The sequence below is a fragment of the Pseudophryne corroboree genome, chromosome 3 (genome assembly GCF_028390025.1).
Source record: "Pseudophryne corroboree isolate aPseCor3 chromosome 3, aPseCor3.hap2, whole genome shotgun sequence".
NCBI lineage: Eukaryota > Metazoa > Chordata > Amphibia > Anura > Myobatrachidae > Pseudophryne > Pseudophryne corroboree.
In genome coordinates, this window is record NC_086446.1 from 431,790,052 (window position 1) to 431,808,614 (window position 18,563).

Sequence of the window (18,563 nt, forward strand, 5' to 3'; positions counted from 1 at the left end):
GTTGATATTGTTAAGTGATATGATTGTTTAATGCCCACAATTTAAGTATAATACAATGACAAATAATGATTATATTAATAATTGACTGAGTATACCCCATGTTGCATTTATTCAATATACAAATATAAGATGAAACTAAAATCTTGAGATACGTACCCTACAAGATTAATTGCATTGCCCACAACAGAACTTCCGAAGCCCAAAATGCCGCTATTTCCAAATATTCCTGCCTCTTTTTTTTGAATAACAGAAGGGATTGGAATGATTCCAAATGCATTTTGGAAAGATCTTCGCTGAGTCTGGCAAGCTGTACACAATGCAAAAAATAAGACTTGTTTGTTAATGTATTACCTGAAATAGTGTTATTATTGGTGTTTCCTATTTACAGTATACTAATGCTTATTTATACTATTTATACCAGGCCCAGCACTACCCGCTCAGCAAGGTCCTGCAAAGTAGTGAGGCGCCGAATCGGAGAGGCGCTCTCCCCGCTCTGCGACCTTACTGATACAGTATGTGCTCTGTTGCTGCCGGCGCCTGTCACTCAGACAGGCAGCAGCGGCGGCAGCAGAATGAAGAGTGGCTCCCCCTCCCTGCCTCTTTACTAACAGCGCCGCACTGCAATGCCTGTTGCTGCCGGCTGCCGCTGCTGCCAGAGCCTGTCACACTTACCGCAGGCAGCAGCGGCGCAAGCAGCATGAAGAGCTGATGCCCGCAGTGCAGACATGTAAATAACATACGCCGCAGCGCCAAGTCCTCCTCTCCTGAGCTCCACCTCTCCAGTGGGCTGCTTTCAATAGAATGGATAGTCGCAGCAGCGCATTCTCAGCAATACAGGCCAACTGTGACAGGCTGCTGCCTCTTCCTGAAGAAAAGAGGAGGCACTGCTTATAATGCAGATAACTGGTAAGTGACAGTCATGGAGGGTTGGGGGCTCTCCATAGCTTATAGTCTGCATGAGGGTTTAAACTAGTGATGTGCACCGGAAATTTTTCGGGTTTTGTGTTTTGGTTTTGGATTTGGTTCCGCGGCCTTGTTTTGGATTCGGTCGCGTTTTGGCAAAACCTCCCTGAAAATTTTTTGGCGGATTCGGGTGTGTTTAGGATTCGGGTGTTTTTTTACAAAAACCCCTCAAAAACAGCTTCAATCATATAATTTGGGGGTCATTTTGATCCCATAGTAGTATTAACCTCAATAACCATAATTTCCTCTCATTTCCAGTCTATTCTGAACACCTCACACCTCACAATATTAATTTTAGTCCTAAAATTTGCACCGAGGTCGCTGGATGGCAAAGCTAAGTGACCCAAGTGGCGGACACAAACACCTGGCCTATCTAGGAGTGGCACTGCAGTGTCAGACAGGATGGCAGATTTAAAAAATAGTCCCCAAACAGCACATGATGCAAAGAAAAAAAGAGGTGCACCAAGGTCGCTGGATGGCTAAGCTAAGCGACCCAATTGTCCGAAACGAAAACCTGGCCCATCTAGGAGTGGCACTGCAGTGTCAAACAGGATGGCAGATTTAAAAAATAATCCCCAAATAGCACACACATGATGCAAAGAAAAAAGAGGTGCACCAAGGTCGCTGGATGGCTAAGCTAAGCGACCCAAGTGGCCGACACAAACACCTGGCCCATCTATAAGTGGCACCGCAGTGTCAGACAGGATGGCAGATTTAAAAAATAGTCCCCAAACAGCACATGATGCAAAGAAAAAAAGAGGTGCACCAAGGTCGCTGGATGGCTAAGCTAAGTGACCCAAGTGGCTGACACAAACACCTGGCCCATCTAGGAGTGGCACTGCAGTGTCAGACAGGATGGCAGATTTAAAAAATAGTCCCCAAACAGCATATGATGCAAAGAAAAAAAGAGGTGCAATGAGGTAGCAGTGTGACTAAGCTAAGCTTGGGTGGCCGACACAAACACCTGGCCCATCTAGGAGTGGCACTGCAGTTTTCTAGCGAGAGGATGAGTGCTTCCATTCTCATGTGAATCTGAACCACTAGCCATGAACATAGGCCAGGGCCTCAGCCGTTCCTAGCCACTCCGTGTCGTAAATGGCATATTGGCAAGTTTAGACTTTTCATCAGACGCTTTTAATTTTGATTTTTTTAGGTCATTTTACTGAACATTTGTAGTATACTTGGCGCCACAGAGGTAGAGCAGTGGACTACTGTACCGTACTGCTATATATATACTGGTGGTCAGCAAAATTCTGCACTGTCCTCCTACTATATACTGCGCACAACTAAAATGCAGCACAGGTATGGATGGATAGTATACTTGACGACATGGAGGTAGAGCAGTGGACTACTGTACCGTACTGTTATATATATACTGGTGGTCAGCAAAATTCTGCACTGTCCTCCTACTATATATTGCGCACAACTAAAATGCAGCACAGGTATGGATGGATAGTATACTCAATGACACAGAGGTAGAGCAATGAACTACTGTACCGTACTTCTATATATATACTGGTGGTTAGCAAAATTCTGCACTGTCTTCCTACTATATACTGCGCACAACTAAAATGCAGCACAGGTATGGATGCATAGTATACTTGACGACACAGAGGTAGAGCAATGGACTACTGTACTGTACTGCTATATATATACTGGTGGTCACAGCAAAATTCTGCACTGTCCTCCTACTATATACTACAATGCAGCACAGATATGGAGTGTTTTTCAGGCAGAGAACGTAGATATTTTCAGCACACTGAGCACAGATATTTGCAGCACACTAAACACAGAAACTGAGAGAACGCAGCCACGTCCTCTCGCTATCATCTCCAAACCACGAGTGAAAATAGCGGCGACGCGCGGCTCCTTATATAGAATACGAATCACGCGAGAATCTGACAGCGGGATGAAGACGATCTTGCGCGCTCGGGTTAACCGAGCAAGGCGGGAAGATCCGAGGATGCCTCGGAACCGTGTAAAATGGGTAAAGTTCGGGGGGGTTCGGATCCCGAGGAACCGAACCCGCTCATCACTAGTTTAAACCACACTTAGATTTAGAGCATTTGTTCTAATAAAGCTATTTTTTAGGCCCCTGTACTCATTGTAACTCCCCCCTCAGTACCCCTACCATCCCTGTAGTACCCCCCAAGGTGCCTCCTCCTTCCCTCTAACTCCCCCCTCAGCATCCCTACCCTCACCCTCACTATATCTCCCCCCTCAGCGTCCATGACCTCACCATCCCTGTAACTCCCCCCTCAGTGCCCCTAACCTTACCGTCCCTGTAGCTCCGCCCTCAAGGTACCCTCACCCTCCCTCTTACTCCCCTCTCAGTGCCCCTACCCTTACCATTCCTGTAGTATCCCCCCCAAGGTACCCTTACCCTCCCTCTAACTCCCACCTCAGCGTCCCTACCCTCACTGTCCCTGTAACTCCCCCCTCAGTGCCCCTACCCTTACCATCCCTGTAGCTCCCCTCTCAGGGTGCCCTCACCCTCCCTCTAACTCCCCCCTTAGCGTCCCTACCCTCACTCTCACTGTACCTACCTGTCAGTACCCCTACCCTTACCGTCCCTGTAGCTCTCCCCTCAGTGTGCCCTCACTCCCCATTAGTGTCCCTACCTTCACTGCAAGTCTGCAACTCCCTGTCAGTACCCCTTCCCTCACCTTCCCTGTAGCTCGACCCTCAGGGTGCCGTCACCCTCCCTTTAACTCCCCTCTCAGCGTCCCTACCCTCACCCTCCCTGTAACTCCCTTCTCAGCACCCCTGCCCTCACCCTCCCTGTAACTCCCCCCTCAGTGCCCCTGCCCTCACCCTCCCTGTAGCTCCCCTCTCAGGGTGCCCTCACCCCTCCTTTAACTCCCCACTCAGTGACCCTGCCTACAACCTCCCTTTAACACCCCTCTGCGCCCCATGCCCTCACTCTCTCTCTAACACCCTGTCAGCGTCCATGCACGCACCCTCCCTGTAACTTCCTGTCAGCGCTCCTGTCCTCACCTTCCCTCTAACTCCCCGTCAGCGTAATCTTTGAGCTGTTGAAGTTGCCCTCTGCCTATTCAATTGCGGCCCGTTTTCACCCATGTTTAAGGCATTTTCGCATATGCCTTTTCACCTTTTTTTGTGTGAAAAGGCATTGGCGAAACATGCCTCAAAATCGTCAAAAACAGCCCGCATTTTCACCGGCACATGTGAGAAGATCCATGTTATTTGCTCCTGCTGAATTTTTCGCCTAGGCGAGAAAACGTCCCTGATATTGAATAGGGTGAATTCCTATTCGCTTTAAAAATAGCGAAAAGTCTTGTTTTTTCGCCTAGGCGAAAAAAAACAGACCTACTTGAATATCCCTCTATGTCGTGTAATGTGAATCAAGTGGACTAAGTGCAGTGTAATGTGAATAAGATTGTGCTACAGTGTGGCGTAATTTGAATTGGAGGTACTATGGTGAGGTGCCTTGTGAGACCACAACCCTCTTTTGTGACGCAAGCTGCCCCTTCCTTGTGAGACCACAACCCTCTTTTGTGACGCACGCTGTCCCTTTCTAAGTTAACAGAGGGAGGGCGCAATTTTATAGTTTGCAGGAGAGCGCCAAACACCCTAGCACCGGCCCTGATTTATACTCTTTCACTTTCCAGGCCTTAGAGATGCCTCCATAGGAAATATGAACCCTTCAAAAATCTGCTCAGGAGTATCATGCATTTGGTAATCCATCCATACAGAATTAATAGTAGCAGGAATAGAAGGGGGCAAGCTTATTTTTCAGTGAAATGCTAAAGGCTATTTGGCTGCATTTGGAATATGTTTGAACGGGATGCAGTAAGGATGCTAGTGGTCGGAATCCCGACAGCAGCCAAACTGGCAACGCCGGAATCCCGACACCCAGCATCCCGATCGTAAGTATGCGCCCCCTGTAGTGTTAGCCTGCGGGGAAGAGGTGTTAGGTTTAGGCACCCCCGGGGATGACTAGAGTTAGGCTGCAGGGAAGGGAGGGTTAGGCTGCCGCTAGGGGGTCAGGTTTAGACACCACCGGGGAGGGTTAGGAATAGGCTGAAGGGTAAGTGGATGATTAGCCTTAGGCTGTGGGAAGGTAGGGATTCTCTCCATCAGGATACAGCAATCGGTCTTCTGACCGCAGGCACCTCGAATACTGGTAAAGTATATAAACCCTGCTGTGAACAGTTCTATTTTGGAATTGGAGACCATGAACCTGAACATTGGTAATAACTTTAATGATGTTGTGAATTTCCTTCCAATAACTTTTAATGGGAGTGCATGGTCACCATGTATGCAGCGTATGATAAGTGAAGTAAATATAGCTGCACCCCTTGCAGTGCAACATGTTTTTTTTTAGATACTAAGTTAATTGCTTTTTTTTTTGGTTCTGCTTCCAACTCTGAATCAGCCAAGGAAGCATTAGCATTATAGCACATCATTTGCCTTCTACATTTACAGAACACAACCTTCTACTGTGAGAAATGGCTTTATACATAGAGCAAGGGCAAAGATTGTTGATCTCTTTCTCTCTGTCTGGAAAACTACCCTTGATATCAGAAAATAGTAATAGTGCAGGCAGTGGAATAAAATGGGCTGTTTTTCTATAAAGTCACCATCTTTTCTTTCAATAGTATATGTATTTAGATATACTAAAAAACAATAATAATAATAATAATTATTATTATTATTATTATTATTATTATTATTATTATTATTATTATTATATTAAAAAAACATATGTCCAAGTATGATTTTAGTTCAAATGTTAAATAAAATCTCTGTGGTGAAAATTAGGGAAGAACCATCCCGTGTGATGAATAGCATTACTTACCATACTCCATCGCTTCTTGCTTGACACGTACAACAGTTTTACATGCAGTACTTATCAGCGGTGGAATCCATACTGCCAACAGCGCAGCCAGAAACAGCAGCTTCATAATGTCTTCAGTGATGTTAATCTTTCAAAGAACAGAAAAATTTGCAAATAAATAAGCAAAGGGTAGTGCCCACTCCGTGTTATAAACTAAGTAACTAAATTAAGTAGGAAATATAATTCAAATCAAGTTTGTTAATTGAGTAATATCTAAAGTTACAGAAAAGAAAAGCTAATTTCATTCAATTCTGAAATTCATAATTTTCAGTGTGTCCTCATACACGTTTGCGCAAGTCGCGGACTGTCTTTTTTTTGCTCAAAATGTGCACCTTGGCCCTCATTCCGAGTTGATCGGTCGCAAGGCGATTTTAGCAGAGTTACACACGCTAAGCCGCCGCCTACTGGGAGTGAATCTTAGCTTCTTAAAATTGCGAATGAAGTATTCGCAATATTGCGATAACAAACTACTTAGCAGTTTCAGAGTAGCTTCAGACTTACTCGGCATCTGCGATCAGTTCAGTGCTTGTCGTTCCAGGTTTGACGTCACAAACACACCCAGCGTTCGCTCAGACACTCCCCCGTTTCTCCGGCCACTCCTGCGTTGTTTCCGGGAACGGTAGCGTTTTCATCCACACGCCCCTAAAACGCCGTGTTTCCGCCCAGTAACACCCATTTCCTGTCAATCACACTACGATCGCCGGAGCGAAGAAAAAGCCGTGAGTAAAAATACTATCTTCATTGTAAAATTACTTGGCGCAGTCGCAGTGCGAATATTGCGCATGCGTACTAAGCGGATTTTCACTGCGATGCGATGATAAATACCGAGCGAACGACTCGGAATGAGGGCCCTTATTCATATACAGATGTAGCCTAGCCCCTTGCTTGCCATGGTGCACTGCACACGCATGTTCGAGGGCATGTGTGTATACAGTGATTTACAGACTTTACATTATGTGATGACAGGTGCAAATAGTCGCAGCCGGACGCAGCTACTCCCACCCATGATACATGTGCCCGTGCATACGCATCACGGGTAAGTTAGCCCTGCTACACCTGTAAATAAAACAACTTGGAGCGATAAATCTGCTTTGCTAGATTACAATGATCAGTTTGATATGCCTCATTTGTATATCAGTGTGCAAATGAGTCTGAAACTCTGAATCCATACCCTACAGTTTTGATGTGTATGGAAAAATGACCCTGCACATGGCCAAAAAGAGGTGGAGCCTCAGAACAGCTGATCATGTCACTATGAGTCAGGGCCAGACTAGCCATCTGGCACTTTTGGCAAATGCCTTCTGGCTCTCTATTTGACCTACCCCCCACACCCAAAATGTGCCTATGCCAAAGAAAGATGGTGGCATGCTGCAAGGCCAGCCCCCCCCCCCCCTAATTGGTGGCACAACCCCATGAGCAAAGCCTGCACCCCCTGTAATGTGTGCATGAGCGATTGTGGCGTGCACACACGATGAAATGCCAGGGTTGAAAAGCAGCCCGAGTCCATGCCTGCTATTGGGGTGGTCTTCAGGTTGCCGGCAGCCAGGCTCCCAGCGACCACCATGCCGGCACCGGAATCCCGACCGTCGGCATACCGACATCTTTCCTCCCTCTTGGGGGTTCATGACCCCCCTGGAGGGAGAATATATAGCGTGGCACGCGTAGCGAGCACTCAAGGGGCTCATTTGCGGTCGTCCAGCTGTCGGTATGCCGGCAGTTGGGATTCCGGCGCCGGTATGCTGGTCGCCAGGACCCCGACCGCCGACAAACCATACTACACCCCTGCTGTTGCGGCATGCTCAGCACTCTCCAAGATGATGGACTGCACACAGGCTGTCTTCAGTGATGTAGGGATACTATACTGTGAATAGCACGGCATCTGTTGTCCTGCTGCTTACCCCAACTTCTTACTCCCCTGTGGGACACTGCGGCACGTGAGTGGGACAGCAGGACAGTCTCAGAAAATTGGGATTGTTCCATTGAATGCGGGAAAGTTGGGAGGTATACTGAATCTGTGTACTAACTGATGCCGTGCAGTGGGCTTGGCTGTTTCTCACACCTAGTTACAATGTGCTACATCTGGGAATCTTTATGTGTTCAAAACTAATACCTGTGCGGTTAAGATCGCAGCCCATTGCCTCTAGTGCTCCTTGTGTGGTGTTTCACTGCCTATACACTGCAGACAAGATGCAACTACAGTACACTATTCCTCTCGGAGCAGCTCAGTCGCTCTGCACATCTCAGGCCATATGACATATAGACGCTAGGTGTATAAGGACACATCTGTACATTGGGGGTAATTCCAAGTTGATCGCTGCAGGAAATTTTTTAGCAGTTGGGCAAAACCATGTGCACTGCGGGGGGGGGGGCAGATAATAAGAATTTACTTACCGATAATTCTATTTCTCGTAGTCCATAGTGGATGCTGGGAACTCCGTAAGGACCATGGGGAATAGCGGCTCCGCAGGAGACTGGGCACAAAAGTAAAAGCTTTATGACTAGCTGGTGTGCACTGGCTCCTCCCCCTATGACCCTCCTCCAAGCCTCAGTTAGGATACTGTGCCCGGACGAGCGTACATAATAAGGAAGGATCTTGAATCCCGGGTAAGACTCATACCAGCCACACCAATCACACCGTACAACTTGTGATCTGAACCCAGTTAACAGTATGATAAACGTAGGAGCCTCTGAAAAGATGGCTCACAACAATAAACAACCCGATTTTTGTAACAATAACTATATACAAGTATTGCAGACAATCCGCACTTGGGATGGGCGCCCAGCATCCACTACGGACTACGAGAAATAGAATTATCGGTAAGTAAATTCTTATTTTCTCTGACGTCCTAGTGGATGCTGGGAACTCCGTAAGGACCATGGGGATTATACCAAAGCTCCCAAACGGGCGGGAGAGTGCGGATGACTCTGCAGCACCGAATGAGAGAACTCCAGGTCCTCCTCAGCCAGGGTATCGAATTTGTAAAATTTTAGCAAACGTGTTTGCCCCTGACCAAGTAGCTGCTCGGCAAAGTTGTAACGCCGAGACCCCTCGGGCAGCCGCCCCAGATGAGCCCACTTTCCTTGTGGAATGGGCTTTTACAGATTTTGGCTGTGGCAGGCCTGCCACAGAATGTGCAAGCTGAATTGTACTACAAATCCAACGAGCAATCGTCTGCTTAGAAGCAGGAGCACCCAGCTTGTTGGGTGCATACAGGATAAACAGCGAGTCAGATTTTCTGACTCCAGCCGTCCTGGAAACATATATTTTCAGGGTTCTGACTACGTCCAGCAACTTGGAGTCCTCCAAGTCCCTAGTAGCCGCAGGTACCACAATAGGCTGGTTCATGTGAAACGCTGAAACCACCTTAGGGAGAAATTGAGGACGAGTCCTCAATTCTGCCCTGTCTGAATGAAAAATTAGGTAAGGGCTTTTATATGATAAAGCTGCCAATTCTGAGACACGCCTGGCTGAAGCCAGGGCTAACAGCATGACCACCTTCCATGTGAGATATCTTAATTTCACAGTGGTGAGTGGTTCAAACCAATGTGATTTTAGGAACCCCAAAACTACATTGAGATCCCAAGGTGCCACTGGAGGCACAAAAGGAGGCTGTATATGCAGTACCCCTTTGACAAACGTCTGAACTTCAGGCACTGAAGCCAGTTCTTTCTGGAAGAAGATCGACAGGGCCGAAATTTGAACCTTAATGGACCCTAATTTTAGGCCCATAGACAGTACTGTTTGCAGGAAATGCAGGAAACGACCCAGTTGAAATTCCTCTGTAGGGGCCTTCTTGGCCTCACACCACGCAACATATTTCCGCCAAATGCGGTGATAATGTTTTGCGGTTACATCCTTCCTGGCCTTGATCAGGGTAGGGATGACTTCATCTGGAATGCCTTTTTCCTTCAGGATCCGGTGTTCAACCGCCATGCCGTCAAACGCAGCCGCGGTAAGTCTTGGAACAGACAAGGTCCCTGCTGGAGCAGGTCCTTTCTTAGAGGTAGAGGCCACGGGTCCTCCGTGAGCATCTCTTGAAGTTCCGGGTACCAAGTCCTTCTTGGCCAATCCGGAGCCACGAGTATAGTTCTTACTCCTCTCCTTCTTATGATTCTCAGTACTTTGGGTATGAGAGGCAGAGGAGGGAACACATACACTGACTGGTACACCCACGGTGTTACCAGAGCGTCCACCGCTATTGCCTGAGGGTCCCTTGGCCTGGCGCAATATCTGTCTAGTTTTTTGTTGAGACGGGACGCCATCATGTCCACCTTTGGTTTTTCCCAACGGTTTACAATCACGTGGAAGACTTCTGGGTGAAGTCCCCACTCCCCCGGGTGGAGGTCGTGTCTGCTGAGGAAGTCTGCTTCCCAGTTGTCCACTCCCGGAATGAACACTGCTGACAGTGCTATCACATGATTTTCCGCCCAGCGAAGAATTCTTGCAGCTTCTGCCTTTGCCCTCCTGCTTCTTGTGCCGCCCTGTCTGTTTACATGGGCGACTGCCGTGATGTTGTCCGATTTGATCAATACCGACTGACCCTGAAGCAGAGGCCTTGCTTGACTTAGGGCATTGTAAATTGCCCTTAGTTCCAGGATATTTATGTGAAGAGACGTTTCCATGCTTGACCACAAGCCCTGGAAATTTCTTCCCTGTGTGACTGCTCCCCAGCCTCTCAGGCTGGCATCCGTGGTCACCAGAATCCAGTCCTGAATGCCGAATGTGCGGCCCTCTAGAAGATGAGCACTCTGCAACCACCACAGGACACCCTTGTCCTTGGAGATAGGGTTATCCGCTGATGCATCTGAAGATGCGATCCGGACCACTTGTCCAGCAGATCCCACTGAAAAGTTCTTGCATGGAATCTTCCGAATGGAATCGCTTCGTAAGAAGCCATTATCTTTCCCAGGACCCTTGTGCATTGATGCACTGACACTTGTCCTGGTTTTAGGAGGTTCCTGACTAGCTCGGATAACTCCCTGGCCTTCTCCTCCGGGAGAAACACCTTTTTCTGGACTGTGTCCAGAATCATCCCTAGGAACAGTAGACGTGTTGTTGGAATCAGCTGCGATTTTGGAATATTTAGAATCCACCCGTGCTGACGTAGCACTACCTGAGATAGTGCTACTCCGACCTCTAACTGTTCCCTGGACCTTGCCCTTATCAGGAGATCGTCCAAGTAAGGGATAATTAAGACGCCTTTTCTTCGAAGAAGAATCATCATTTCGGCCATTACCTTGGTAAAGACCCGTGGTGCCGTGGACAATCCAAACGGCAGCGTCTGAAACTGATAATGACAGTTTTGTACCACAAACCTGAGGTACCCTTGGTGAGAAGGGTAGATTGGGACATGGAGATAAGCATCTTTGATGTCCAGAGACACCATATAGTCCCCTTCTTCCAGGTTCGCTATCACTGCTCTGAGTGACTCCATCTTGAATTTGAACCTTTTTATGTAAGTGTTCAAGGATTTCAGATTTAAAATCGGTCTCACCGAGCCGTCCGGCTTCGGTACCACAAACAGCGTGGAATAATACCCCTTTCCCTGTTGTTGGAGGGGTACCTTGATTATCACCTGCTGGGAATACAGCTTGTGAATAGCTTCCAATACTGCCTCCCTGTCGGAGGGAGACGTTGGTAGAGCAGATTTCAGGAACCGGCGAGGGGGAGACGTCTCGAACTCCAATTTGTACCCCTGTGATACTACCTGCAGGGCCCACTGCGCGTTGAAATTTTTGAGACGGGCCCCCACCGTGCCTGAGTCTGCTTGTAAAGCCCCAGCGTCATGCTGAAGACTTGGCAGAAGCGGGGGAGGGCTTCTGCTCCTGGGAAGAGGCTGCCTGCTGCAGTCTTTTTCCCCTTCCTCTGCCCCGGGGCAGAAATGAGTGGCCTTTTGCCCGCTTGCCCTTATGGGGACGAAAGGACTGAGTCTGAAAAGACGGTGACTTTTTCTGCTGAGAGGTGACCTGGGGTAAAAAGGTGGATTTCCCAGCCGTTGCCGTGGCCACCAGGTCCGATAGACCGACCCCAAATAACTCCTCCCCTTTATACGGCAAAACTTCCATATGCCGTTTGGAATCCGCATCACCTGACCACTGTCGTGTCCATAAACTTCTTCTGGCAGAAATGGACAGCGCACTTACTCTTGATGCCAGGGTGCAAATATCCCTCTGTGCATCTCGCATATATAGTAATGCATCCTTTAAATGCTCTATAGTCAATAATATACTGTCCCTATCCAGGGTATCAATATTTTCAGTCAGGGAATCCGACCAAGCCACTCCAGCGCTGCACATCCAGGCTGAGGCGATTGCTGGTCGTAGTATAACACCAGTATGTGTGTATATACCTTTTAGGATATTTTCCAGCTTTCTATCAGCTGGTTCCTTGAGGGCGGCCGTATCAGGAGACGGTAACGCCACTTGTTTTGATAATCGTGTGAGCGCCTTATCTACCCTAGGGGGTGTTTCCCAACGCGCCCTAACCTCTGGCGGGAAAGGGTATAATGCCAATAATTTATTAGAAATTAGCAGTTTTTTATCGGGGGAAACCCACGCTTTGTCACACACCTCATTTAATTCATCTGATTCAGGAAAAACTACGGGTAGTTTTTTCACACCCCACATAATACCCTTTTTTGTGGTACTTGTAGTATCAGAAATGTTCAAAGCCTCCTTCATTGCCGTGATCATGTAACGCGTGGCCCTACTGGACATTACGTTTGTCTCCTCACCGTCGACACTGGAGTCAGTATCCGTGTCTGGGTCTGTGTCGACCATCTGAGGTAACGGGCACTTTAGAGCCCCTGACGGTGTTTGAGACGCCTGGACAGGCACTAACTGATTTGCCGGCTGTCTCATGTCGTCAACAGTTTTTTGCAAAGTGCTGACACTGTCACGTAATTCCTTCCATACGACCATCCAGTCAGGTGTCGACTCCCTAGGGGGTGACATCACTATTACAGGCAATTGCTCCGCCTCCACATCATTTTCCTCCTCATACATGTCGACACAATCGTACCGACACACAGCACACACACAGGGAATGCTCTGATAGAGGACAGGACCCCACGAGCCCTTTGGGGAGACAGAGGGAGAGTTTGCCAGCACACACCAGAGCGCTATATATATACAGGGATAACCTTATATAAGTGTTTCTCCCTTCTATAGCTGCTGTATTTGTATTATCTGCCAAATAGTGCCCCCCCCCTCTCATGTTTTACCCTGTTTCTGTAGTGCAGGACTGCAGGGGAGAGTCAGGGAGCCGTCCTTCCAGCGGAGCTGTGAGGGAAAATGGCGCTTGTGTGCTGAGGAGATAGGCTCCGCCCCCTTCACGGCGGCCATTTCTCCCGCTTTTTTTAGGAAAACTCGCAGGGGTTAAATGCATCCATATAGCCCAGGAGCTATATGTGATGCATTTCTTTTGCCATATAAGGTTTAAAACGTGTTTTATTGCGTCTCAGGGCGCTCCCCCCCAGCGCCCTGCACCCTCAGTGACCGGAGTGTGAAGTGTGCTGAGAGCAATGGCGCACAGCTGCGGTGCTGTGCGCTACCTTATTGAAGACAGGAACGTTTTCTGCCGCCGATTTTTCCGGACCTCTTCGCTCTTCTGGCTCTGTAAGGGGGCCGGCGGCGCGGCTCCGGGACCCATCCAAGCTGGGCCTGTGATCGTCCCTCTGGAGCTAATGTCCAGTAGCCAAGAAGCCCAATCCACTCTGCACGCAGGTGAGTTCGCTTCTTCTCCCCTTAGTCCCACGATGCAGTGAGCCTGTTGCCAGCAGTACTCACTGAAAATAAAAAAACCTATTTAAACTTTTACTCTAAGCAGCTCAGAAGAGCTACCTAGCATGCACCCTTCTCATTCGGGCACAAAAATCTAACTGAGGCTTGGAGGAGGGTCATAGGGGGAGGAGCCAGTGCACACCAGCTAGTCATAAAGCTTTTACTTTTGTGCCCAGTCTCCTGCGGAGCCGCTATTCCCCATGGTCCTTACGGAGTTCCCAGCATCCACTAGGACGTCAGAGAAATAACATTTGCAGAGAGAGAGTTAGATTTGGGTGGGTTATTTTGTTATTTTGTACCTGTGCAGGGTAAATGCTGGCTGCTTTATTTTTACACTGCAATTTAGATTGCAGATTGAACTCACCACACCCAAATCTATCTCTCTCTGCACATGTTATATCTGCCTCCCCTGCAGTGCACATGGGCCCTCATTCCGAGTCGTTCGCTCTGTATTTTTCATCGCATCGCAGTGAAAATCCGCTTAGTACGCATGCGCAATATTCGCACTGCGACTGCGCCAAGTAATTTTACAATGAAGATAGTATTTTTACTCACGGCTTTTTCATCGCTCCGGCGATCGTAGTGTGATTGACAGGAAAAGGGTGTTACTGGGCGGAAACACGGCGTTTTAGGGGCGTGTGGATGAAAACGCTACCGTTTCCGGAAAAAACGCAGGAGTGGCTGGAGAAACGGGGGAGTGTCTGGGCGAACGCTGGGTGTGTTTGTGACGTCAAACCAGGAACGACAAGCACTGAACTGATCGCAGATGCCGAGTAAGTGTGGAGCTACTCTGAAACTGCTAAGTAGTTTGTTATCGCAATATTGCGAATACATCGTTCGCAATTTTAAAAAGCTAAGATTCACTCCCAGTAGGCGGCGGCTTAGCGTGTGTAACTCTGCTAAAAACGCCTTGCGACCGATCAACTCGGAATGAGGGCCCTGGGTTTTGCCCAACTGCTAACAAAGTTCCTGCTGAGATCAACTCAGAATTACCCCATTGTATCACAGTAATGAGACTGATTCTTAATAGGCAATATTTTAGTTTGATTTTTTTAATTTTTTTATTATAAAACCATTGGTTATTCAGTGTTGGATGTATTATTCTGTTCTGGATTTACTCCTCTGAATTCTGTGACATTAAAACATAAGCATACAGTACATATATGACACATACAAGTAGGCGGTCTACAAGCATGTACTGTATGTGTAATACTGGTGAAGAGAAATGGGGAAAAGAGGGTAGAAGGAGGAAACCAGTACTAATTTCCACTTAGTGGCACCAGATACCAGGGTCTGGCTGGCAACTTTCAGCCTGGTGGGGCAGACTCAAGCAAGTGGCCCAGCTTTTCACAATGCATGGAAAAAATGGCCCTGGAACACTGAAATTGCACTTGCCCAGGGGGCAGATGCCCCCCTGCCCAGCCAGCCCCTGATAGATACCCTTGTACAGGTGAGACTTATCTAAATAGGACATGAAAGATACTCTATATCAGTGTACTAATCAGATGTTACTAGTTATGCAGAAAACCAAACTTCTAAACTGGATCTAATAAACTGTATTCACTTTATTTCAATATTGCAACCATTTCTATAATGTATTAGTATTGTAATGTGATTGTGAAACTAAATTGAGACTCTAAAATCTTCTTATTTTGCTTCCTCTCCTCCATTCAAGACCATCAATAATAATATAATTTCAAGATGGAAATATGTGTGTCTTACCTGGGACTTTCTGTGTGATTGTTCGGTTCCTTACCGGGGCTAGTGGCAAGTGTGAGTTATTGGCAGAATGAGATTTTATATGTTATATTCCTAATGTTGACAAATGTATAAATCACTGGTTAGAAAATATTTAAGGATTATGTGTGGGTGTAACCTTTAAATATTTAGTCAATCTGAGCACATAGAATAGCTAGCCAATATATTTTTCTCATAATGGCTTAAATCTGTGGTGATAATTCTTTCCAAATCCAATGGTGTTTTTTTAGACTACTTGTTAAACACTGTGTTCATGTAACCCCTTCCCAATCTGTGCCTCTTCTTTCTTCTCCCTGTGTGCCTCTTCTTTCTTTTCCATGTGTGCCTCTTCTTTCTTCTCCATGTGTGCCTCTTCTTTCTTCTCCATGTGTGTCTCCTCTTCCTTTAACAGTTGTGTTTATATTCCTTTCTTATCTGTTCCTCTGCCCCCAGAGCACATCTGTGCCTTTTGCCCTCCATTCACGTGACTTATAGAGCCCAACTGGTGTTTCTTGGTTTCTATACCTCCTATGTTTGATGATTTTCCCAACTAATTGTTCAGGTATTGGGGGAACGTTCCCCCCAACTGAACGATAAGTAGGCGGACACTGACCAGCAGTGTCTGCCTACTTTTGGAGGTATTTCCGAGTTGATCGCAGCAGGAACTTTGTTAGCAGTTGGGCAAAACCATGTGCACTGCAGGGGAGGCAGATATAACATGTGCAGAGAGAGTTAGAATTGGGTGTGGTGTGGTGTGTTCAATCTGCAATCTAAATTGCAGTGTAAAAATAAAGCAGCCAGTATTTACCCTGCACAGAAGCAAAATAACCCACCCAAATCTAACTCTCTCTGCACATGTTATATCTGCCTCCCCTGCAGTGCACATGGGCCCTCATTCCGAGTCGTTCGCTCGGTATTTTTCATCGCATCGCAGTGAAATTCCGCTTAGTACGCATGCGCAATATTTGCACTGCGATTGCGCCAAGTAATTTTACAATGAAGATAGTATTTTTACTCACGGCTTTTTCTTCGCTCCGGCGATCGTAGTGTGATTGACAGGAAATGGGTGTTACTGGGCGGAAACACGGCGTTTTATGGGCGTGTGGTTGAAAACGCTACCATTTCCGGAAAAAACGCAGGAGTGGCTGGAGAAACGGGGGAGTGTCTGGGCGAACGCTGGGTGTGTTTATGACGTCAAACCAGGAACGACAAGCACTGAACTGATCGCACAGGCAGAGTAAGGTTGAAGTTACTCAGAAACTGCTAAGTAGTTTGTAATCGCAATATTGCGAATACATCGGTCGCAATTTTAAGAAGCTAAGATACACTCCCAGTAGGCGTAGGCTTAGCGTGTGTAACTCTGCTAAATTCGCCTTGCGACCGATCAACTCGGAATGAGGGCCATGGTTTTGCCCAACTGCTAACAAAGTTCCTGCTGAGATCAACTCTGAATTACCCCCTTAGTCCGCATCCACTTTACCATCATTGACGGGCTGCCCCTGACAGCCTGGGATAAGCGACAGCAGTGGTGCGGGAGCCGCACCAGGGGCAGCTGCTGCAAAAGATATCTGCTGTCAAGTTGACTAAACCGAAACCCGGCAAGGTTACTCTTTGTCAGGGAGAGCAGAATTTCCAAACTTGGGTGAACCCAAATATCTCAGAGGACCCTGGGCTGTTTCTCAAGCAGACAACTGCATTGGAAAGAGGGGACCCTCACCTATCAGATTTTGAAAATCTGACTTGAAATTAGAGATGAGCGCCTGAAATTTTTCGGGTTTTGTGTTTTGGTTTTGGGTTCGGTTCCGCGGCCGTGTTTTGGGTTCGACCGCGTTTTGGCAAAACCTCACCGAATTTTTTTTGTCGGATTCGGGTGTGTTTTGGATTCGGGTGTTTTTTAAAAAAAACACTAAAAAACAGCTTAAATCATAGAATTTGGGGGTCATTTTGATCCCATATTATTATTAACCTCAAAAACCATAATTTCCACTCATTTTCAGTCTATTCTGAATACCTCACACCTCACAATATTATTTTTAGTCCTAAAATTTGCACCAAGGTCGCTGGATGACTAAGCTAAGCGACACTAGTGGCCGACACAAACACCTGGCCCATCTAGGAGTGGCACTGCAGTGTCACGCAGGATGTCCCTTCCAAAAAACCCTCCCCAATCAGCACATGACGCAAAGAAAAAAAGAGGCGCAATGAGGTAGCTGACTGTGTGAGTAAGATAAGCGACCCTAGTGGCCGACACAAACACCGGGCCCATTTAGGAGTGGCACTGCAGTGTCACGCAGGATGTCCCTTCCAAAAAACCCTCCCCAATCAGCACATGACGCAAAGAAAAAAAGAGGCGCAATGAGGTAGCTGACTGTGTGAGTAAGATTAGCGACCCTAGTGGCCGACACAAACACCGGGCCTATTTAGGAGTGGCACTGCAGTGTCACGCAGGATGTCCCTTCCAAAAAACCCTCCCCAATCAGCACATGACGCAAAGAAAAAAAGAGGCGCAATGAGGTAGCTGACTGTGTGAGTAAGATTAGCGACCCTAGTGGCCGACACAAACACCGGGCCCATTTAGGAGTGGCACTGCAGTGTCACGCAGGATGTCCCTTCCAAAAAACCCTCCCCAATCAGCACATGACGCAAAGAAAAAAAGAGGCGCAATGAGGTAGCTGACTGTGTGAGTAAGATTAGCGACCCTAGTGGCCGACACAAACACCGGGCCCATTTAGGAGTGGCACTACAGTGTCACGCAGGATGTCCCTTCCAAAAAACCCTCCCCAATTAGCACATGACGCAAAGAAAAAAAGAGGCGCAATGAGGTAGCTGACTGTGTGAGTAAGATTAGAGACCCTAGTGGCCGACACAAACACCGGGCCCATTTAGGAGTGGCACTGCAGTGTCACGCAGGATGTCCCTTCCAAAAAACCCTCCCCAAACAGCACATGACGCAAAGAAAAATAAAAGAAAAAAGAGGTGCAAGATGGAATTGTCCTTGGGCCCTCCCACCCACCCTTATGTTGTATAAACAAAACAGGACATGCACACTTTAACCAACCCATCATTTCAGTGACAGGGTCTGCCACACGACTGTGACTGATATGACGGGTTGGTTTGGACCCCCCCCAAAAAAGAAGCAATTAATCTCTCCTTGCACAAACTGGCTCTACAGAGGCAAGATGTCCACCTCATCATCACCCTCCGATATATCACCGTGTAC

The 18,563-nt window shown here is 47.4% G+C and overlaps 1 protein-coding gene across 1 annotated transcript in view; it reads right to left on the bottom strand.

The window, feature by feature from the left end:
- Positions 1–15,435, bottom strand: part of BPIFB2 (BPI fold containing family B member 2) — a 65,182-nt gene extending 49,747 nt beyond the window's left edge. The window contains exons 1-3 of the mRNA XM_063960401.1: positions 15,329–15,435; positions 5,786–5,912; positions 157–307 (exon numbers count right to left, since the gene is read on the bottom strand). Coding sequence (XP_063816471.1) covers positions 157–307; positions 5,786–5,891 — 257 coding nt within the window. The 5' untranslated portion in view covers positions 5,892–5,912; positions 15,329–15,435. The remainder of the gene's footprint in view (positions 1–156; positions 308–5,785; positions 5,913–15,328) is intronic.
- Between the last annotated feature and the right edge of the window lie 3,128 nt (positions 15,436–18,563).